We start from the raw sequence: 24,145 nt of genomic DNA, 5'->3' as shown, positions 1-24,145 counted from the left end.
AAGGGCAGCGTGGCAAAGCTACCACAGCGGTAGTTTTCGGTGGGCAAGGCACCGAAGCGGTGTCTTTTGGAGGAGCTTATCTGTCCGCCAGGCAGGTCGTACCGGTAGCCTGATGAGAGATGGGCTTATCCATCACCTGCACGGGAGAGGCTCGGGAAGCTGAAATGAGTTGCTTGCCTTCGTCCCGGGATCCTGGGGCGCGCCTGGGAACCGAGTCCCTCTGGCTGGGTGCTGGTCCGGCATCTCGGGAGCAATGGGGTGCAGAGCAGGTTTTAGTCGCTCCGGAGAGCGCGTTGCTGGCGAGGTGTGCGGCCATTGCACCCCAGTACCGCCCCTCGCTTTCTGGGTGCTAACTTCGCTTTTTACATCTTTTGCATCCAGAATAGTGTCTCGCTGCAGTTCTGCTGAAAACCAACTTTGGCTGAAGCTCTGGTTTTGCCCTCTTTCCTTGAGCTTACTTTTTAGAAGTCGAGTACAATTCAGCAATCAAAGGTTAAAAGCAGTATTAATCACAAAGCTAGTATACCCTCCCTGAGTACATAATTACTATCTAGAGAGCTGTGTGCTCAAAGACTCTGAGGGTAGCTAGGAAACAAATGCTCTCAGGATTATAGTTGTGGTAATTTAGGACTGCTGCTTCTGGTTTTGATGTCTCATTATTTATAGACTGATCCCCAAGATTCAGTCTCGCGTACGTTCTCTGGAGAATGTCCCGTATGCTTTCACGCAGTGGAGCGAGATGGGTAATGTGCTTTCTATGAGCAAATGGAATGGCACTTAGTAGGATTGTCTGCAACTGTGGGAGGGGAGGAGAGGGGAGGGAGCGGGCAAAAGCTATAAATGGATTTAAACAAATGCTGTAACTTGAAATTTACCCTAATTTTAAAGCTAAGTGAAAACCACGTCTGGTTCCTCCTACCCTTACAATTTCTTGCTGACTCCTGTAATTTGATGATTTATTCTGAAATCTGTTTTGAAATCTCTCTTCCTTTCCAACAAATGAGACATAGAAGCTGGCACGTTCATCAGTTCTGTCAAATGCACATGCAAAAATATCCTTCTCTGACACCTGAGGTTTTTGCTAACAAACGAGTAAAGGGGAAAACATCTGCTGGTTAAAAGTTAAGACCAGAAGTCTGCTTATGGACACTGGAATCGGTATCTTAATTTTCTAAAGTATTAACCACTCAGTGGCCGTATACTAAAGCAAACATTCTCTCATTTGATGAGAAACTGGAACTCTTTTACGCTTATCCCTGTAAGACGATGCGTGGGGGTTTGCTGTAAACAAGGTTAGCAGGGGCTGTTACCTGTGTCTTGGCTCAAAGCCTCCTGCTGTGTGCATGGTCCTGCCCACCAGCTCTTGAAGCTTGGTTTTCTTGCCCGGTTGGCATGCGAGCTGGAGCCAGGATTCCCAGCTTGTGGTCTGTGCCGCCTGGCCAGTGGGTTACAGGCAGCATTATTGAACTGGGAAGCTCCCCAGCTGTAACAGAGTGCTGCTGCCTGTGACCAGCAGTGGGTGGTGGGACAGGTCATGCTGTGGCCAGGGAGCGTGCGTCTAATGGGTCCCCTTTACGTGCCTGGTCCCCCCGTGCCTCTCCCCAGCGTGTGAGGCAGGGCACCAGACATCCCCAGGGTGCAAAGCTGGCCCTGTGCCTGAGTGTGCTGGAACCACGGGTTCAAACCCACATCTATTACCACGTGCCTTGCAGAGCCTCTTGATGCTGTCCTGTCTCCCTAGATCTGTGCAGGGAGGCCTTTCAGCTGCAGCCCTTCCCAGTTCATTTATGGTGGAAACAGTATGTAGCTGATGCCCAAGCAGAGGCTCGTTTTCAGTGTCTCAGATTTTTTAAAAGGACCAGAAATTGATACCTTTTTTTGTTTAAAACTTATTTCAATCAATGCTGTAGATGTTGAAAAAGACAAAAAGGAAATTAATATTTAATTGGGAAGTAATTTCACTTTTGACAAAAACAAATATACTGAAACCCAAGTTTTGGCCAGCTTCTGACATGCATGTTACAGTAAAATCCGGAATGGATACAGAAATGGATTTGAGGTCTGATATTGTTCTTTGCATTTTCAGTCACTTGTCTACATCTCCCATGTTTGGGATTGATGTTTTCAAGAACTATTTATTGTTATTTCTGAAAGTAATTATGTGAGGATTCATCTTTTGAAATATAACACAGCTCATTCAGCCTCTTTAACCATTAAAACATAAAAGCATTTTTCTAACTTTAACTGAAAGATGTTAACACTTACACTGAATCTTGAGGAAGTCATCTTGACTTTGAATTCTAGTGACTTAAGGGATGATCTACGCAGGGTGGATGATACACTAGCAAAAAAGGCTCTAATGTAAATAGCCTCCAACTGCAATTAAAAGGCATCTACATTTATAAGATTCCTGAAAAGCCTGTAAATAATCCAGTTTGTTCTTACATTTAGATGACTTTAAGCCTGCATCTATTGATATGTCCTGTGAAGGAGACCTTGAAGTTGGCAAAGGTGAACAGGTGACAATAACACTGCCAAATATTGAGGTGAGTGGGGTGCCTGAATAGTGGCGGGCCTAAGGGAATGATTTATTTTGTTGTCATAATTATATACGGAATATAGAAGGATATGAAGTTTCAGTGCTGTTTCAGTGCTGCTTGTGTGGTTTTTAGAGCAGAAAAACAATTGATCTAAGAATGTAAAGTTGCAAAAGACCTAAAGATTAAACAGCTGCACTGTAACTTTTAAGTGTATTCACCGCATAGGAAATATGCTGTAGGATGACCCAGAAGTGTTGCGTACACAGAAAAGTTTCATGTCAGTGTTGGCAGTGCAAGTTACCCCTTGGTATTTACTGCTCTAGTGTAGTTCTAAAGCAGGAAAGACTGGAAAAGGAAAATTTACTACCTGCCATGCTTTACTGCTCTGCTGATATGGTAACTGAAACCCTTTTTGGTAAAAGGAATCCTGCAATGAGCATGCTGTCATTGGGAAATAAGCATTTAAACAGTTCCAAACTAAGCTAAGCTGGGCGAAGTCCCATTCCAGTCAGTCACCAGCTGCTTTTGGTCATGGCTACTGTGAATCTAATTTGAATTAACCAATAACATTTTTAAAGGCTAGAAATGATCACTTATAGTGAACTTGTCACCACTGTGATGGACTGCTGTTTCTAAGGAAAAAAAGAAAAAAAGACTACAGTAGTAACACTTACTGGCCTTCTGATTTAATAGGGCTCAACTCCACCAGTGACTGTGTTCAAGGGCTCAAAGAAGCCTTACCTAAAAGAATGTATCTTAATTATCAACCATGACACTGGAGAATGTCGCCTAGAGAAACTTAGTAGCAACATCACTGTGAAAAAAACCAGGTGGGTGAGTTACAGGAGAAACAACTGTGCTTTACTCATTGTGAAAATCGATTTGTTAATGAGGCTAAACTGAGATACATAACTACCCGTTACTATTTTTAGCAAAACACCATTTTTAGAAAGTACCTGGCCTTGTTCAGTAGAGTGAGAAGCCTGCTTTCTCAGCACACTGACTTCACAGCTTTCCAGTCTTGACTGGCAGTAGAAATGGGAAATTTTTTTTTTTTTTTAACTAAAAACTGTCACATTGTTGAAAGAGATGGTAACTATTTCCTGATGAGTTTAGAGGGGTGGGGGGAAATCTGTTTGGGGAGTAGCTTGCCTACTGTCTTCTGATTTCTAAATAAGAAAATAAAAAAAGATAAGTTCCGCGACATGTTTCAGTAATATTAACGGCTTTTTTTTTTCTTCAATTTTTTTTTTTTTTTTTTTTTTTTTTTTCCCTGCGGCTGAGTCCATAGAATTAATTTCCAGCAGAATTGTTATTAAGTGTTCCTGGGTAGTCAGGTATAAAAACAAATCGACTGGCAAAGGGTTAAAAAGTTATTGGCACTGTATTAAAAAAGTTTTAAATACATCTATATATGCCGGTATAGTAACATACCTAGAAATCTAATGATGCTATTTAGAAAGGCATGCCTTTTTTCTTGCACCTTGTCTGCTAGAGTAATTAAAAATCTTTTGCTTTTACACACAGAGCTGAAGGAAGCAGTAAAGTCCAGTCTCGCATAGAGCAGCAACAGCAGCAAATGCGAAATGTAACTAAAGTTCCAAACAATGTTAAAAATTCTCCACCAAAAGAAAAGATGTCTCCATCTTCTCCTATGGATGATATTGAACGAGGTAAGCTCCACCTTTACATCAGTTTGGGAAACTTTGCTCTTCACTAGCAGCTAGTTTTTTAAGAGCCAAGGTTTTTTGTTTGTGTGGTTCTTGTTGGTTTTTTTTTTTTTTTGGTTTGAGCTTCACACTAGAAGCTGATTACCCTCATATGGAAATGACCACTCTAGCTCAAGCAGGAACAAAGAAGTATTAGAAACTTGCTAAGGTAAAAAAAAATCAGATGAGCCATTAAGGTTAATAATACCAAAGGTTTCACTGCTCTCTCTCCTCGTTTCTGTCTTCCACTGCTACTTTAATCAACTGGATTGTACTGGAACCAACTTCCATTTTGACATCATTCCTCATTCTTTCTCTGTGCTCAGCAAACGTATAGGTTACAGTGCTTTACAATTCAAAATACATTTCAAATTACTGGATAAGACCTGTGAAAGATGAGGTTCCAATGAAAAAGACTGCTAAAAACCTGTATAAATCAACCCTTGAACAGTGCTATGTACTGTATTTTTGAGATACTGTGGTTTGGTGCGACACTCGTATTTCACTTAATAGGAGGCCTTATTTCCTTTTGGAGGACAAGAAAGATGGCAGGTGGTAATTACTTGCTACAGAAATGCTGGCAGGTGGCAGTTTCATTGACTGGAATTGACATCTGCCTCCCAAGATGTTCTGAATTCCTTTAAACAGATTTTTTTGTTGTTGTTTTTTAGATGTGTCATTATGAAGGGTGGTGGTGGGGTTTTTTTTCCACTTTGGTTTTAAACTCTGACCAGAAATCTGTACTACAGAACAGTATTAGAATACATCTAAGGTTGCAAAGAGGAAGAAGTACTTGAGTGCATGGAATAAAATGATGCTTTTTCTTGGTGGTCTGTTTTGAGGGGAGTGGTGGTGTCGTCGTCAAAGTGGCTGCCAACGTGTATCAGACTCTTGTGTATTGCCAGTCCAATTCTGACTACTACTAAAGAATGTGGAATAGTTGACAAATAGGGATGGTAGGGACCTTTTAAACCCATTTAGTCCATCCTTCTGTCCTAAGGTCGGATTTCTGACATAATTTTTTAACCTGTTCTTAAAGCCTTCCAGTGACAGATCCTGTGTTCTCTCTGGCAATCCATTCCAGGGCTTTGCTCTCCTTACTGTTCAGGTTCTTCCTAATAAATAATCTGACAGTAAGCCCATGACTACTTTCATATTCATCATGCAAGTATAGGCCAGATTACTCTGCTGCTCTTGAGCAGCCCTTCAGGTACTCAGAAGCTGCTATTTCTTCCCATTCTTTATGCAAAATGATGTCAGCTGGTTCAGTCTTTCCTTAGAAGTTAAATTTTCTAGATCTCTGATTCGTTGTCACTTTCCTTTAGGTATCTTACAACTCCAAAAACTTCCTGAAGTATACTGCCTAAATACTGTTTCAGCTAAGGTTGTAGCAGTGCTGAGTTGAGCAAGATGAATTCTCTTACAGGCACTATTCATCTTTATACGCAAAGACCAAATAGTATCACATCCCATTGTAATGCTTTTCACTGCTATACAACAGCATGGTGCAGTAGAACTGTATGTAGTGATCCACTGTATCTTGCAGACTCTTCAGAATTGTTGTCTACTTAATCATTTGTCCTCCCATCATTGTGTAACTGACTATTCCTGCTTAAGTACACTACCTTGAACTTTTTACTAACTTTGTTTTCTTGGGCGGGGGAAAGATAACTCTATCTTTGTTCTCTTCTTGATCATTCCGCTAGCTGCATCCTAATTTTTGCCTCAGCTTTTCTGTGGTCTTTTCTGTCCTTAAGCTGTTCTCTTACACATGTCCTTAGTAACAAGAGGTATTCTCCCTTCTTCTCTTGGTTAAGCTCTGAGCCATCTTGCATCTTGGTGACTTTCATCTTCAGCCTGTTCTATATTGGGTAAATTTGAAGTGAAATGAGCTGCTCTCCTACTTGCTTTTTATGTCTGCTATATCAAAGCTGTTCCTGAGGGTCTTACAAGTGCTTGTAAGACCATCTTAACAAATGTTTGGGTAGTTACAGTCTTGTATAATGATGAACTTCTGCACTCTGGGTAACTCCTCAAGTAGCTGTATAAAAATCTCCATCCACCATGATTCAGTGGTCTGTTTCAGACTTCTTGCTTCAGCAGCACCCCTATTTTGCACAATTATTACGTGTACCCTTTCTGCAAAACTTAACTTCCTCTGTATGTTGGATTTCAGCTGGTATATATCAAAAATGCTATTGTACAGCATGATCTATCCAGTCATACTCTCCCAAATATCATTGTAGTCAAGTGAGTTATTTCATCAAGGATATAAGTTGGTTGAGTCAGTTTGATCTGTTAATTTCCAGTATTTCTTGTCTACCTCGTGTTGTTCTCACTCTTTTTCCCCACTCCCAGAGCTATAAGGAGAACAAGGATTTGGTGAAATCTTCATAATAGTAAACTGTGGATGGTTCCTTTGGATATACTTCGTGCTTAACCTGGTTTTGAGCAAAATGTCGCATAGTCTTAACAAGTGTATTGGTTGTAATGCTGAACTGCTGGGAGTCATTTTGGGTGCAGCTGCAGACATCTTACAGCTTAGTAATGTGTGTGATTTGTAACTGCAGTTTTTAGTTGGTGAAAGGCATCTTCGGGGTGCTAAGGAAAATACAGAAGACTTGCTAGTTGCAGAAATTTAAAGTCTTATGTGGGATGCACTACCCTGTGGAATGTGGGGTTAGCATTTGGGTTCACAGTCACACTTGTTCTAACGCTTGGCTTGAAAGTGAGAAAGTGCCCAAGCTACAAGAGAAGAAAACCATATGACAGGCTGGATGCTTGCTTGTGCCATTTTCTTTGTTCTGGAGAGTTTTGGTGGGTTTGTTTTGGTTTTTTTTAGTCACTATAATGCGTGTACCTGATTTCTGTTGTTGATTTTTATTTTTTATTTTTTCCCCCTCCTTCTTACATTTCAATTATGACAAATGTTAACTAAGAAACAAATCATATTGTTTGCAGAGCTAAAAGCAGAAGCCAGTATCATGGACCAGCTGAGTAGCTCTGACAGTTCATCTGACTCGAAAAGTTCTTCATCCTCTTCATCAAGTAGTGAAAATAGTTCTAGTGATTCTGAAGATGAGGAAACCAAGCCCTCTCTTCCTATATCAATGCCGTATTTGCAGCCACAGCCTACTGTGTCTGCCATGCCACAACAGGCTGTCCCTGACAAAGATGCCAGTCATAACCGATCCCAAGAGAGCAGTGGTCATATGATGAATACACTACGTAAGTACAAAGGCTGTTCTTTTCTTAGTGCACAATTCCAGACATCAAGATTCTGAAAGGAAACCATATTGTTTTTAAGTATGTCTCTGTTATAATTAAAACTGTGGGAAGTGATGCTAGGGTTTGATTGTTCAGCAGCGGTCTGAATTAGACACTGGGCTAGAAGGTTCTTGGTCCCCAGAGATATTGAATTAAGGCTGATGCAGTTGAAAATATTTCCTGAGCTCTTCTGGCTTCCTCCCAGTTATATACATTGGGACTGGAGAACAGTAATTTCGTATTGAAAATACTTGAACTAACAGGGCACTTGCAAAACATATGCTTATAATTTCTTGGGTAGAACTATGGGAAAGATACTGTACTGGCAACACTCTGGATTACAGAGGAGATGGTGTATTCTTAGCTACTTCAGTTACTATTATTCATGGCACCATTCCACAGGACAGCATGGCAAAACTGTCCTTTGCATATAAGGAAGGAGGCGATCTGCTTTCAGGTGATACCATCTTATTCCACCCATTCAGGCAACTAAAAATGTAATTTGAAGTGTAGCTGTGATGTTCTCCAAGAATTGGGTGCTGTGCAGCCTGGAACTGAATGCTCAGTGTATTCAAAAAAAGGAGAGTTTGGATAGAAAAAAGCTCCCACTAGGTAGAGAATCTTAAGTTTGCTGCCTACTCAAATAGCAGGAGTATTCATATGTAGAAGTGAGTATTTAGCTGTGGTGACTCTTTGACAATTATTACATTTTTAATTAGGTGCTTAGTTGCTGGCTCCTAGTCTGAAGAAATTCCCACCAACCGTGGTTGATCTTTAAGGTTTATCATTTATATGTAAACTTGTTATACTGAAATTTTAGACTCTGGCAGATCTGCTTTTATTTCAGTACTTAATGGATAACATGAATGTGCTGGGGTTTTTTGTAGCCAGTATTTAAATACTTAATTAAATATCTGTGCTGGTGATTTATGTACTGCATTAACAGATAAGATCAGACTGAAAAAGTCCTGTGACTGTGTGCAAAGGACTAAATGCTGCTGACATTTTACTGTCACCGTAGAAAACAATGTCTTCATGTTTATAACATCTGTAGCTTTAGAGTGTGCCATTTATTTCAACACTTATTCACAAGTGGGATTTCCTGTTCTTCACACTTTAAATACAACTGTTATGAAAACGAGATTAAGCTCTATCCCCAGTGACAGGATCCCAGCTGGCAAAGCTTCCAATGAGAAGTACACTTACTAGTACAGGTGGCCAAGTCCAACAGTCATAGTGAGAAAACACTGCTTAAAACATGACAACATCAAAACTATTACAGGGGAAGTTGGTGGCTTGATGGTTCTCGAGAACCACATTGACAGATAGAACCTCTGTCTGTAGCATCAAGCCTTGGGCTTGACTTATCTGAGCTTGCCTAGATATTTAGCTTAATCCCATTTACTTCTGTTATGGTTACAGATCTATTTACTGCTTAAAATGATTCTGTCCCCAACTTCCAGTACAGTTAACACTTAAAATACGCTTTAACTAGAGAAAGATCAGAAAAGTTACTTTCAAGGAGAATGTGTTTCTCTAGCTCCCTTGCTGAGGGAATTTGGCAGGAGAGTGAAACCTGGAGAAACTAAATGGATAGCACATGGTTCTAGCTTGAATGGCAAGAATTCTCAGTCAGGGTCCTGCACAGTCATTTCTTCCACCTCAAATAATGTTCTACAAAAATAAAATAGTGAATTAAAAAATGTCAGCACAGGCTATTTGCTTGTCTAATCCTGTTTTGAGGTTTGACCACTTATGTGTGTGACTAGTTTTGTGCACCTCTGTAAAATCAGGGCCATGCTGGGTAGTTAATTAGTGAAGTTTTCTTTTGGCTTGCTGTGTGCAGGCACAAGGCTGCGGGAAGACTTAGAGAACAGAGTTTCATCTTGCATGTAGAAAATGTACAGCTGAGGTTTTGTGGAACTTGGAAAACACAGGAGGTGGTGTCTAGAGCATGGTAACCAAATACTTCTGTCAGATATACATGATCTAGGTCTTCAAGAATCCGGGGCTCAAGACTGCCTCTCACCCCCAAAATACTGCTTCTTCCCCTTTCTACTTTCAGAAGCTGATTATATAGGCTCACAACTTGCCTTATAACAAAAGTTTGTGAAAAGTGGCACTAATGAATCTGTTCTTCATAACTATTTGATCATATGTTGCTTTATGCCTACTTTTTGTTTAAATGAGGGTTATGTTAAATAAAGTAACCTTGCAAAGGAAAACCAGCATAGATTGGCTGTTCTAGGGCCTTGTGTTATGTACGCAGTGTTCGGCACAACTTCACTTCTTTTGATACTTGGTGCTGGTACAAGCAGCTAGTCATGAAATAATTTTCCCTTGCATTAGTTTGGTGTTGGTGTGACCACTAAGGTCTGTGAAGCACAGATCACTCCTGTGAGTTTCCCTGTCCCCTATAACTCGCAAGAATTCAATTGAATGTATTAGAGTCACCGACTTAAAAATTTAGGAAACGTCATAATTTGCAGTGCAATCCATTTCCCCCATGAATATTGCTAATAAGCAATCAGTACTGTGAAAACTGAATTTAACATTTTTTTCCCACGTTATTGCTGCCTCCTAAGTACAAGAGAGTCTAGATGTTTCTTCAGAGCCCTGGTTAAATGAACTTTTTGTTCTTGCACCAAACCCATCTGAAAACTACCAGCTCTAGTCTGTGTTATTTTGCCATCTCTATGAAGGTGGTTTTTTTGAGGTAGGGTAATAAAAATGGGGCAGGAAGCTTTCCCTGAAGTAAATCCTAATGCATTATTTCTGACTCTGGAACTTGGAGTTCTTGCTTTTCCCATCTGCTGGTTTTCACAAGCACTGGTATTTTTGGCTGGTGTTACAGGGTTTGTGTAATTTCTGTTAAGTATGTTGAAATAACCTTCCAAATAGTGATTCTGCAGCCTTCAAAAGTTATCTTCTTGTTCGTATTCCCGGTCCTCTCCTAAAGTAAGTAGCACGTAGCAGGGCTGGGATTTCTAAGAATTCACTGTAAATTTTCCTTTGAGTGATAAATGCATTAGTTTAACTTACTAATGCCATTTGCTGCCTTGAAATATTATTTCTCAGGATAATGTATTGTCCTGAATAATTATTGACAAATTACTTTATTTTTGTTCTTTCAAAATTGCTTTTTTAATTTATATTAAAATAATATGGCTGTAAATGTTGTCTCTACATAGAGGACTGGAAAAAATTTGTTCACAGTAGTATTTTAAAGATTGCTGGAAACAGCCATCTTCGCTATTCTTGTCTTATATAAAATGTTTTCTGTGTTGTTGCAGAGAATCATGTACCACTTTCTAAGCTTTAGTGATGACACAGTGGAAAACAAAGGAAGGCTAAATGCAGCCATGTTAAAGACTTCAGTGTTCTGGCAGAAATGATATGCCTGATAACAAAAGATCCAATCTGAGTGTCTTGTTGGGTTTACCCTCTTGAGGTTACTTTTTTACCCGTCTGCAAAAGTGATCTGTGAAGGGTGCTGCAGCTGAGGAAAGGGCATGTGAAAATAGTGTGCCTACTCGGTTTCAGTGATTTTTTTCGTTGCTTTTTAGGCCATTTCTACACAACCTGAGATACATTCCTTCCCCCACTCCCCTTTTTTAACAGCTGTTTGGCAAGGGAGGTGTGAATAAAAGCACACTAGTTGGAACAAATTCTTAAAAATGCATGGGAAGTTGCTAGGTACGATGGAGATTCTGTGTAGCATGCTGCTGTCGTTTTTGGTTTTTTTTTTTTTTTTTTTTAGTTATCTGTTACCCTGGAAAGATTCCCTTCCTCCCCCTAAGCTGACGGACATCCATTGCAAGGACAATGTAGTCTTTCGTCTTACTTCCCCATCTTGAAATATATATAGCCACCAAATTAAAGTGCTGTGTGAAGTTTCTTTTGATGTTTTGTTTGTTCACTTGTTCCAAAACCTGTTTGGAATAGTAGGTCACTGATACATCTTTAAATGGTACATCAAAGAGCTGCTCTTCTTGATTGAGACACCACTTTGTTTTCAAGCACAGCTGAGTAGCATTCAGATGTGTTTCAAAAAAAAGCAACAACTCATTTTTCAAAAAACTGCATTCACCAGCAGTTTTCCCACTTATGAGGCATGAAAATGTGGGTGGCAAAGATAGCTAGGTGTTGTCTTTTGTGATCTGGTGATATTAAATAAATGCACTTGTGGCTAGTAAGCTAACGCCTTCCTTGCCAAGACTTTAAAATGGTAGAAAAGCGACCTCTCTAAGGTTCTGTCACTGGGGAGTTTGGTTCTACACCTATTTATTCTCTTATCATAGAATAGTTTGGGTTTGAAGGGACCTTAAAGATCATCTAGTCCAACCCCCCTGACCTCTATTAGTACTTAGTATTATTTTTTGTAAGCCTTTAATTGGGAAAGGGAATATCTTGAAAGAAGAAAAGTATTTCCTTGAAAATGACTAATATGATGACTCTCTCTCTTCTAGGAAATGACTTGCAGCTGAGTGAATCTGGAAGCGATAGTGATGACTGAACAAATTTTTGGCCTTAAATGTATCACCTTTTTTGCTAAATATGTCTTAGCATCTGTTTTGCACTAAGATTAGATTACCAGAGACTGGAATGAATGTCCTCGATTTTGATAATAGACATCCTAATTTTCTACTGACACATCATGTCTATAATACAGCAGCATTGATATCCCGTCAGTGCTATGGTTATGTGTTTATCTTTCAAATTACTGTATTTACAGTAAAATTGTGTATGATCTGATTTTGATTATTTTTGCCTCAGCCACCTGTTTTACTTGAAACTGATTTGTAACAGCTAGTTACTTTATATAAATAGTTATGGAATGGAGAAATTTCTGATATTTATGGAGGCAAGTTTCCTTCCTATCATTTAAATGCTGAATGCTGATCTCGCAACTTCTACTTGGAGGGAGTGACAGTGAGAACAACTAAATGAGGTCTGCCATGTCAGCTATACTTTTTGTTCAGTTCACAGTTCATACCTTTAAGGAAACTGCTGATTAATGTGGTCCACTAGTGCAGTTACAGTTTACAATTGTTCAACACATTGCTGAATTCTTAATTTCATTGTATTATAGGACTTTATATTTCTGAGCCTCAAGATTCCTAATGGAACTTGTCTATTCTCTGCCTTTTTTTATGTAACTTGAATAGGCTGGTCTTTTTACAACCTTTTTGTATCTAAATTTAGGTAACTGCAGAGACAGCAATGAATTTCCTTCATTTAATTCTGTAACAGAAATCAGAAAATTTCTTTGTAGGAGTATAAAAGTAATTTAATAAAGCAATATTTATCATTTTCTTGCGTCTGATTCTGTTTTTACGGGTTAAGAATTCCACTTTCTACCTGCAGTAGTCATGCAGGTAGAAGGGTCATGCAAAGAAGTAGAAAGCAGTGAAATGGTAGCTAATACAGACTCTCCACCCCGTCTGCAAGTGTTTATTGCTTTTGCCTACAGTGAGACAAGCACTAAAAAGAGCTCGCCAAAAGCTTGTGGCGGTGCCAGTGTATGGATGATTGTTTATTACAAATTATATCCAGATGCCATGGGTAAGTGACACTGTGTTAGAAAAGAAAAGGTTTTTTGCCTAGTCTTATTTTTTCCTCATTTGAAATTACATTTCAAGACCTGACAAACTGCAGGTAGGAGTCCAAATTTCATCCTGTATTGTATTCCTGAAGAGTCTTGTAACTAATACTGGGAAATGTCTGTAGGATGAATTCTGATGAGAAAAATCTGCTCAGTCTTGCAAAGAAGTCTCCTTTGCTAGATTGCAGTGATTGAATTGCAGCTGTCTAAACTGTGAGGATTGAATTCTATACATAAGCCTGAATGTGCAGGCATGAAAAAATGCACACAGTAAATGTATACAATAGGTGGTACTAGACTAGCTTATGCTCCCAAATATGCTGTCAGTATCAGCCTGTGCTTACCTCTGGACAGATTACAAGGCCAAAACCATGTCCACCCCTCACAAAGGAACCTTTCTTGGTAGCACCAGGCAGAAATGAAATATTGGAAATTCTGCTTTCTGATGCTTCCCCACCTCGCGCTCTGTACCCCAAACTATGGCACTGGTCCATGCTCTGCACTAGGTAACAGCTTTCTAGTCTTCCAGCTTCCTAAAGTTGGGACCAGAAGCAGCAAAACATTTTCCAGTTTATACTCAAAGGAAAAATCTCAAGTTAATAACCGTGGTTGAACGGGTCTCTGAGAAGAAAAGGGCTAATGAGCCACCTTGAGGAAGGATGCTATGTAATAACCACCATGAGATACCTGGAACTTTCTCAAGGGGAAGGGTATTGAGCTCTCTGACGGATCATGGCTGTTGGTATGGGAACTCTAGCAGAGTACTTGGTTCTTGGCATCTGCTGCTAATAGAGTCTGCTAGGGCGATGAGAGGAGCTGAGATGTTGCAGGTAATTTTAGGACTAAGGACCAAGCACCCTGTGCTAAAGAGAAGGGGTGCATGACAAAGCAGGGTCTTGAGCTGAAAATTCCCTTTTTGCCTGCCCCCAGTCGTTTATTTGCACCAAAGCCTTCCTTTAGGCCAACTCTAAATTCTAATTCTAGCTAGAACGCTGCTGAGTAACAGTGAATTTGGGGTGTATGGGAGTGAGCAGATGTGTGGAAGCACGGACCAGGCCAGGGTCTAAATCATGGAGAGTGTGTGTACTTGTGGATTATAATCACTCTTTCAGCGATAAAACGGGTGAGTACATCCTACTTGTGTCTGTATGTAACTGTACTCGCATGTATACAGGTGCTTAAATGCAGCTCTGGGCGTAAAGCAGATTTCCAGGTTCCTGAGTCTCAGTACTGTGCTACTTTAGGATTTGATCTTTGGGTTGAAAGCTTTCTAGGATTGGAAGTCTTGGTTAAGATTTTGTATAGCACATAGCACAAGGTGCTTAGTGGCCAGTCAGGCACTACCTAGTATAAATCAGTTTGTGACCTAGGTGGATATATTCTGTCAAATGCACAGTTGTGATAATTCAGGAAAGGTTCCCTTCAAATATCAAGACAGGAGATAAGATTCTGAAATGAAGTTCCCACAGAGATAAGGGGAAAAAAGGTAACACCTTAAATGCATGAAGAAAAAAGCTGGTTCCAGCCCAAATGTCTGTGACCTGATTCCCCTTCTCCATGTAAATGTCAAACATAGTAAGCGAGCGAAAGAGCTTGTTTGGGCCTCTCGTCATACAGAGGGGTTTGGCTGGGGTCTCATTTCTGACTTGCTGGGGGTGTTTGCTCCCCTAAGGCTTGGTTTGTGTGCCCCGAGCAGTGCTGAGCCCCCGTATCTCCTACTGCAGGGTGTTCTCAAATGGCAGGAGTGAGAAGGTGGTTGGCTGCATTGAGATTTAGAAGCTTAAGGGAGGTATTCTAGCAATAGGAAAACAGGTCAGGTTGTCTTTTTGGTCTTGGAAATTTTTTTTTGGGCCCCGATTTGAAAATTCTTTCCCTCTCCTTTAAAAATAACTTTATTCCTGCCACGTCAACTTGACTAGCAATGAATAAAATCAGCAACTGCTATAGGTTCCTATGACCACTGTTCCTACAACCTCCGAGTGCCTCTTTCAAAATAATCTCCTGAAATATAGCTGGTTCTATCTTGTTACTTGCAGCTATGTTGTCTTTACAGCCAGAGATTTAAAGCATATGTGTGTGTATGTATCTCTAAGCAGTAAATACTTTTGAAGAATATTGTATTGTGACATTATAATCAAGCTACTGGATTTGAGGAATATCTGCATATCACTTAACATTGATAAATCAAAAATATCTTCCAAATGCAGCTGGAAACTGCAAAATTTTTTAGTCTTCTGACTACTGTGGTGCTAAGAACCACTGCAGCCACAGCTCACCTGAGCCCTTCTCTCTGCGTGGCAGCTGGTACGTGCACAATTTGGCTGGTAACTACCTCTTTGGGGCTGTAGTATTCAACCCCCCCTTGAGTCCTGAACTAGCGATTATGTACGCTTACCAACTGTAACACCTTGCCTGGCAGCTTCCCATTTTTGTAAGATCTCTGTCCTACTCTTGCTTTTCATGAACCCCACCTCGGGGCAGGTGGACAGGCAGAGGCAATCTCTTCAGGGCAGCCCTGGCACCACTGTATTCCACGACTAACACTGGAATTGCCATTTACTTGGGGTTTTCTGTCTATCTGTAATTCCCTCTTGAGATCCCTGCCCCTAATGCTGCAATGGGCCTTTAGGAAGTTCTAATTTATAAGCATCAAACTCAATATAATGTCCATGCATTTTGTAATTGTTTGGTAAGCAATAACCTTATTTCCTGCATAATCTCTAAAAATTATTTTGATGCCCAGGCATGGATTACTGAAAACAGCTGCTCTTCAAAATCATGGTATCAGCATCAGCTGGAGCACAGCCCACTGTGGAGTTTATTGCTAAGGCACCTGATATGATCAGCTTTATTGCATGAGCTTTGCTTTTTGTTTTGGAGGAAGGCAGGAGATAACCATTTTTCAGATTAAAGGACTTTAGAAAGTCACTTCTGCGCTAACAGACAGTGAATCATCTTGAGAACAGAGCAACAGTATTTCTAAGAAGAATTATTTGTTGGGTCTTTCTTGCCTGATTTCTGGGGAACCAAACATGAACAGATATCAGATAAAAGTTTGCTTTGGTTCTCAAGATTTTGGCCCACAAAAATTGTATCATTTCAGGCCAACACTTTTTCTTTTCTTTAGAATTTCTACAGGAAGGTTTCTGAGAATAGCCAAGCAGACTGTTGAGTCCTTCTTATTAAGCCAAAGAGATGAGGCTGCCTAGGCTGGACGGAAATGAAGAGAAGATGACTTGGTTCGTGATGGTTCCTAGACTGAATACTTACAGTACACGTGAATTCCTCCTCTCACCACCCTTTGAGGTCGTTCAGCTAACCACATAAGGTGCTGAGGACAGTCTAAGTAGATAGGGAGTTCAGACGAGCTTTCTGAGGAAATGCAAAAAGAAGAATGAGGAAAAGAGAAGTTTTGAATAAGGGTGTTTGCATTGTGTTAAAATATATGTTTCTGCTGCTTTGTGGGAGGTAGGAGAAATGTGAAAAGTAGGTGAAGATGTACTGCAATGAGGATGAAAAAAGTGTGAAATGATAATTTCTTTCAGAGTTTAGACCTAAAACTTGATAGGGGTAGTCATCTACATCCAGAGGGAGGACTGAAAGACCTATGTGACCTATGAAAGACCTATTCCAGTTCAAGGAAACTGGTAACAGCTTCTCCTGGTTGTTAATTGGTTAGCAGTTCTGTCCCAAGTGACCTTGGTCCCCCTGCATAAGAATAATTCATGATGGCTTGGGTATTTGCAGGCAGCAGCACCTTGCTTACCAACTATACACACAGGAATGGGCTGAATTAGTGGAAAGCTCTAAAGACTCTGTTAAGTGTGGCTTTTATTTCATGGCTTGCAGATTCTGGAGTTGGAGAAAAGCTCCTGAAGGGCAGACTCAGAGCTCAGGGCTTGTGTCATCAGGAAGAACAATTTAGCTCCTAAGCAGAGATACCAACTTCATACAGGGTTTGCTGTAGTGAAGGGTCTGGCCTGCTGGGAACAGCGAGGGCTTGGGCTGGAGTTGTTTCTGTGGTTTTCTGAATCCATAGAAGAAATAGAGTGAGTTCTCAGATTTTCCCTCTCTGAAAAGCAAACCCTTCTGCTGTGGTGAGGAAGGAATGGAGGTTAGAGGCAAAGATGAAGGAGCCTTTCATTCAACAGAGAAGGCTTTGTTGACGTACAACACATCCCTGGTGAGTTAGCCAGTGAGACCTCTCCTGACTTGCTTTGAACAGGGGCCCTTGTTACAGAACCTGTTCTCCATCTCTCATCTCCCATATGCCCATATGTCTTTTTTGTGCAGCACCCAAAAATTCATACCTGGCTTGTTCTCATAAGCGTGCTTACGCATGACAGAGGATTATTTGCTCCCTCTAAGAGATGAGGCCTTCTTCATGCTGTTATTTAGAGTTTAAAGAAAAGTGGAGTGTCTTAAAAAGGTAATTAAAGAAGACCCAACAACAACCCAAACTGTTCTTTAATCTCTTTAGTTTCACTTCCACATGCAGTGTATCTTGTTCTACCAGTTTCAATGCTCTTGCAAAACAGTTGCACAACGACTTCCTCTTAGCAACCAGCAGAATTAAACTTGAGCTCACCTAATTGGCTGTACCTTTTCTAAGACCCTCAATGTATTGAGTTTCCAGTAAACTCTGCAACCCCCCCTTTTTCCTGCACCTTTTCATTGCCACAACTTTTGGAATAAATACTCATGGACATCCTCATATACAGCTCTCCGAGAGACATGGGAGCTGATTGCAGCCTGAAATGTCAACTCATCCTTTAACCAATTTCCTTTTTACACCTGACTCGCTGCACATTTACAATTTATGAAAAGATCTAGGCTTTTACCAGAGTTCTGATCCAAGTGTTTAAGGTAGTTTTAAAAAATCCCCCACCACCAGGTGTTCCTAAAAGCTAAGGCCATTTTAAAGGCCAATGTCCCATTGAGATTCCCGCTTCAAATAAAACCAGGTTTTGTGCCAGTTCCTGATTTTGCTGGAATAATGAGGGCACAACAGAGGCAGCACAAGGTAATGGGCCGCTCAGAGCATCAGGGCTTTACTATCCTCCCCCACCACAGTGTGGAACAACTTCCACTCCTGTGCTGCACGATAACCCTTTTTTTTTTCCCCCTGTATGAAAGTTACCAATAGAAACATTTAGCTAACATTTCATAAATGCTTTTTTTAATAAATACTGGTCATCAAAAATGTTTGCCAAATGTGACCTGAAGGTAGGTGGGGAAAACTCCAGGCAGATTAGCAGCTACACTTGCGTCACTCCCTTGTTTGAGCTTCTTTCCCCCTTACAAGCCAGACTTTGCCTAGTAACCTGCACCAGGATATGGTATTTGTCAAGGATACTGATGATCAGTGGCTGTGGCTATGTTTAACCGAGGATGCAAGACTGTTAAGCTATTTAAGAAGTTCTTGCCACAATGAGTACATTTTAGAAAGTACCACCTGGAAGGAGCATACTGAGCTTAGTGGGGACTTTTTATCCCCGTTAATTTGTAAAACAAAATGACTGCTAAAAGCTTAAAACCCATCCCAGCTTTTGTACTTTCCATTTGACTCCCTCCTGATGATGAAACAACAGCTACTCACAGGTGAATAATTGAGGTCCCCGAGAGAGAAACTTGTTAAAATTTTAATAATGACTTGTCTATATTTATAATTCTGTAGAGAGACTCTGAGCTGAGCAAGCCAAAGAATCTGCCATGTTACATCAGAGCCTTTGATCCAAACAACCTCTGTTCTGGAAACGAGAAGTGCTTATGCTGCACAAATCTCTCTAAATGTAACAAAAAGATGGAGACCGATCACTGTCAGGTAACTTCCGCAGCTCTTAAATTGAAGCAGCTCTGTGATGGGAGGTTGGCAAGCAGCCAGTGTCCGTGGGATGTGTAGAAAGGTGCTGGTGGATTGATCTGATGCTTCCTGGGACCTTGAGAGCAACCCCCAGGCAGGTGCATGGGTTGCTGGAAGTGCAGACTGCAAACTGCTCCCTACTGCACCGTAGCTTGCTAATCTCCTGGGTCTTATCAGCAGCTCACACCACACAGAGACCTCCTGCCCGATATAGATGCTCAGCTGCGAGAGGTTGCCTCGCAGCTGTGTTTTCTTCACCTTGTACTTCTTTGACAAAGAGGAGGGGCTGTACAAGTGGCAAATTTGTTTTCGAAGCTAAATGAAAACTGTAATTTCAAGCTTGCTTGCCTTGGCACCTCTCACACCTTTCCAGTTTACAGGGATAGTGGCAGGGCACTTGGCAGGGAGGGAAATATTTCAGTCATCCCACAATAAGGTGGCTGCTGGACTCTGCTCAGGTGACAAAGCCACATAATTTAACACCCAGCCAGCTTGCTGTGCTACTACAGCCTTCCCAAACTGCCACACAACACAGTTCCAGTGAAATCAGGCTGCTTGGTCTCACAGGTTTCTTTCCCCCCACGCTAGCACGAGCTTCCCTCCTCTCCTCTCATGGCGGAGGGTATTTAGGATTGTGTTAACTGCATCTGGTATGGGGAGCAAGAATATGCCTCTGCTCCTTCCTGGCTTTGCTGAGGCCTCCTTAGCCTGGTCTCATGGGGTAAACCATGGAAGTTCCTTCCCTCCACCTTCCTACTGCATCATGGGAGGAAATGAAAAGCACCTTTGCAATGCATACAGCTGCTCCACTCCCTCCGACTGGGGGAGATGGAGACAACTCTTGCGTCCCTCAGCCTCAGTGGCAAGGACCACATCAGGTACCTTCTCTGAAGGCTGAGGCATGACTATGCTGAAGTCAAGCTGGAGCCACAAGGGAACATCTGGGTTACTTTGCATGGTGGTGTGTGGTTGGGCGGCCCACAAGGTGAAAAGAAAAATGGGGCACCTGTGTGCCCTCTCCTGGTCTCCCCTATCTCCTTGACTGGGCCTGGGGCAGCTCTGTAGCAGTGCAGCATTATTTCCTTGCAGATGGGCAGCTGCAATGGTTGGTGGGTCCTGTGTCCATAACCAGTGGGCATGACTCTCTCACCCTACTGTAGTTCATGTAGCTGCTCTGTATTGGTCCAGTTGATGCAATAGTATTTTACATCATTGCTGTGTTCCTTCTGACAAAAGGGAATGAGGCCCAGTCTTCCTGAAGTGCCACCTTCAAAGCATAAAGAAAGAGCATCTCAGAAGGGAGCCAAGCCATGGGAACCACACCGGGTACTCCTTCTCTCTCTGGGTCTGAGTTAGTCACACATCCAAGCTCACAGTCCTGTCCGGGCATAACGCACCCAGCTGCATGGTCTTCCAGCCTTCGGCACTACCATCCATGAGGAAAGAAAAATCATAAAAATGCAAACGTTTGAGTCACAAACAAAGGGTGGGTGAGTAGGATTAGGTGAGGCTGTGCTGACTAACCTACCCCAGCAACAGGCAAGTATTGCTCCCAATTTGTCCTAAAGGAAACAGATCTGGCTGTGCTGAAGGTCAGGGTGGTGTTGGAAGGTGCTGCTGGTGCAGAAACATCTTAACTCTGATCCTGGGCCACCCTGCCAAGACGGCATCCCAGGCCTGGGTCTGGCTGGATTTACATGGAGACACCACAAACTGGATGATAAAAAGCAAACCAGGGATATATCATGCTACTGTTGCATCTGGCAAAGGAGAGTCAAATCCCTTGAGGCAGAAATAATTTATCTGTGGCCCAAAATGACTCATTAGGAGCTGTTTCAAACAATTGGCTTCTTTGTATTGAAAAGACATGCCCTGATGAATTTGGCAAGGACACAGTTTCAGATTATTTTATAGTCTGCTTTGTAAAACTGTATACAGGGTTAATGACAGTTTAGTATTAATTGTGTATCTCTGGCAATTTGCAGAGAGACATTTGTCTGACGAAATTCTTGTCCCTGCTTTTAACATTTCTAGTTCTTGAACCACGAAACAACTGGAAATTAGAGCACTGCTTTCTCAAATGGCTTTATCTGAGGCTTTCAGGGTATCTTACAATTAAGCGTTTAATTGTGAGGTCCTGTATGGATGGCATAAAATTTACTCATCTCCAGCCACAGTGCAGCCTCCCCCAGACTAGGGTACGATGGCTGTTTGTCAGCAACCGGCAGTGCCAAAATAACTCTTTGGAGAGGCAGGCTTACAGCTGGCTGGCACCACGCTGGGACAAAACAAGATGGTCACGATGTATTTAGCAGTAAACCAGCTTACCTGTTCAGTCACACTGCCAAACAGATGCATAAATACAAAAGTGTGGCTTCTTATCACAAGCAACACGTGTGAGTAGGGTCCAAGACCCAGCTGCTTTGAATTTCCAGGAATTAGCTGGTAATGTATTAGCTGTGTTAAGATAAAACCGTGTGTCTGCAAGGCCTGCTGTTAACTCTTTTGTGCGTGTGTGCTGAGATACACACAGCTCTGAAGAAAGAGCATTTGGTGCTGTAGATTATGGTCTCAACTTCAACAGGATGAAGACAACTGTTACGCAGCAGTGGTTCGGTGAAGGACACTTGTTCAGTGTGAGGGAGAAATGGTTGATAAATTTAATTTTTCATTTACAACAGCTTTAAATGCCTCAGGGTAGTAACATGGATTTTAAATTCTGACCGTCATTTAAATTAATTGCAAAATTCTAACTGACTTCAGTGTGACCAAAATGACAACTTGAGTTTGCAAATATCCAAGTGGCATTCTTCAGGGCATGGAAAAGTAATTTCTACAGGGATTATATACATGCGCAATGACCTCCAGAGTTGCCTACCCCAGCTTATTTCAAATGACTGGTGTGGTTTAGTTGGTCTTTCTGCACTTCATTCCTCTAGTGACTGCCAGCAGGACTGTTCATCCCTGTGCTCTAGCGTAGCTGGGCTGTCAGTGGGAGGAGTGTGAAGGTCCTGCGAGCATCCCCTCCCCTGGGGCTTTTGAACCTGGGCTTGGGCTGAGCTAGAGCTGGTGGAGCTGAGGGTAGTCCCTTTCCTTTGGTGACTGTGGGGAGAGGCTCCCAGGCAGTGCTGCAGGAACTCACTGATAAGGCCACCATCTCTGCCAGCTGCATTATCACACTCAGCTCCTGGCTCCCCATCCCTGGAGGAGCAGCCAGCCTGTGCTGCTCCCCAAAAAAGAAGTTGTTTAAATCCAAGCAGGATTTTTTTTAAAAGACCCTGCAATTAAAAGACAGACCAGCTGATGAAAGTACTTGCATTTCATGTGCTTACAGGTTTCCAAAAGCCTAAACTTGGCATCCCAAATTGTCCAACTAATTTGACCAGCCTGACCCCAAGTATAGTTTATACCCTCTCTGGGCACACTTTTACTTAAGTTTCAGTTCCTGCAGATACACACCTTTTTTTCCAGGAGCTTGTCTTACCCTAAAGACGTTTGCATGCTGGTGAAGCATACAAATAACATTCAAAACTGGTGTTTCAGCACATGGCACTGCAGGATTAGTGTGTGAGACAGGAGATGGTGCTGTGTTCAGAAACAGTTTGATTCCCTGGAGTCTTGCTTTGCAAGGAAATATGAAGCAATTTGGTTTAGGGTCTCTTCCCACAGTGTTCTAGTCTTAAATTCGTTCCTTTTGCATGCTGCGTGCCTTCCTTCTTGTGCAACCACTGTGTGCACAAGGAAGGCAGACCGTTTTCCACGACCTCAGATTGGAGAGATCCTCTGAGGCTTGGGATGCGAACCAGCCCCACAAGAGCTGGTGTTGGTATAAATGAGACCCACAGAGCTCTGAGGGCTTCGCAAGGTTATTCTACAGAGCAGTCCAGAGCAGGACCTTTTACTAATGCATTTCTTAATGATTGCCTTGGTGCCACCAGATCCTCTAACCAAGACACTGGGAATTTGAGCACCTGGAAGATGAAGCGGATTAGTAGGAGGGATAGAAAAAAGAAAAAAAAGAAAGGCAAATAGAGTGGAGCTTTTTGAAACATCTCCCACAGAAGGTGTTTGCCCTGAGGGAACTCAGTTGTCAACAACAGTTGTACAAACATCCAGATGGCAGCTGCATGTGCCCTGTATCTGGTGGGCTCGGTTCCCTGTCGGGTCCCACATGACCATGCCCATGAGCTTTGCTACCCTGCTTCTGCCCAGCTCCCACTCAAGGACCTTGCCCGGCTGCACTCCTCCAGCAGGGATAACATGCCTTGGCACTCAGGCTAGGTGCCAGACTGCGCAGTTGCCCAGAGTTTTGCTGTCTTTGAGGAACGCCAGTGTTTGAGATGTCTGACTCCCTTTTTTTAAAAGCCCTCTTGACATTTCGGTTTGTCTTGTGATGCTGTTTGCCACTGCTGAGAAATTAGGCTTCCCTGTTGATTTTTATGTGTACATCTGTGTACGAGTGAAATGAGAGTAACTCCTGAAGGGAACTATTTCCTCCCTCAGTTCCACCAGAGGCTGCCGTGCATCCCAAGGATTGCCTTCCCAACAGCAGCCCTGAAAGAAAAACATTTCCAAAGAACCAGCCATGTAAATCCGAACAACTTCATGCTGCGTTTCTGTTGCTTGTAAGCGGATATTTTCTCCTGTGTTTTCTGAGGTCTGTCGCAAGCACCTAGTCCCCGCTGTCACGTCAAACCTTCCCTGACGGAATTCCTGCCACAGCCTGAAAGCACCAGGTTGGCACCCAAGGTGTTTGGCAATCGCTCAGCGGTGATTTAAAGATGTAAAGGTAGTGACGACTGAGGAGAGCAACAGGGAGAGCGTGTTACTCCTCTGCAGCCCGATCCAAAGGAAAGATAAGTACTGTCCTGGCTCCAGGTCCAGGCCCAGGCGTTCACAGGCCGCCCCACCCCTGGTTCCCTGGACTGCTCCGCCTGGTGCCGGAAAACTTGTTCTGTAGGACGCAAATGTCCTGGTCTCCACGCGTCATGGTTTAATCCCAGCTGAAGGCTGCCATAACAAAAAAACCATCATTTTCCCTCCCAGGGGTGAGCCCCTATGTTCCCGTTTCCCCTAATGCTGTGTCACCGGGGCTGGGGAGCTCTGCCGGGCCCAGGCTGGGCTGGAGGCGGCCGCCCCGGGGAGGGATCGGCGGAGGTCC

The 24,145-nt window shown here is 42.3% G+C and overlaps 1 protein-coding gene across 1 annotated transcript; it reads left to right on the top strand.

Moving 5' to 3' along the window:
• Positions 1 to 6: 6 nt before the first annotated feature.
• Positions 7 to 12,813, top strand: EAF2 (ELL associated factor 2). The gene is made up of 5 exons (XM_009640868.2): positions 7 to 2,546; positions 3,234 to 3,370; positions 4,068 to 4,213; positions 7,211 to 7,477; positions 11,986 to 12,813. The coding sequence occupies exons 1-5, from the start codon at positions 2,478 to 2,480 to the stop codon at positions 12,030 to 12,032; spliced, it is 666 nt and encodes a 221-aa protein (XP_009639163.1). The 5' UTR covers positions 7 to 2,477; the 3' UTR covers positions 12,033 to 12,813.
• The last annotated feature ends 11,332 nt before the right edge of the window (positions 12,814 to 24,145 follow it).

Source organism: Egretta garzetta, unplaced genomic scaffold (genome assembly GCF_000687185.1).
Source record: "Egretta garzetta isolate BGI_Z169 unplaced genomic scaffold, ASM68718v1 scaffold326, whole genome shotgun sequence".
NCBI lineage: Eukaryota > Metazoa > Chordata > Aves > Pelecaniformes > Ardeidae > Egretta > Egretta garzetta.
Note: the sequence above shows the minus strand (reverse complement) of the source record. Positions and strands in the feature narration are given on the sequence as shown.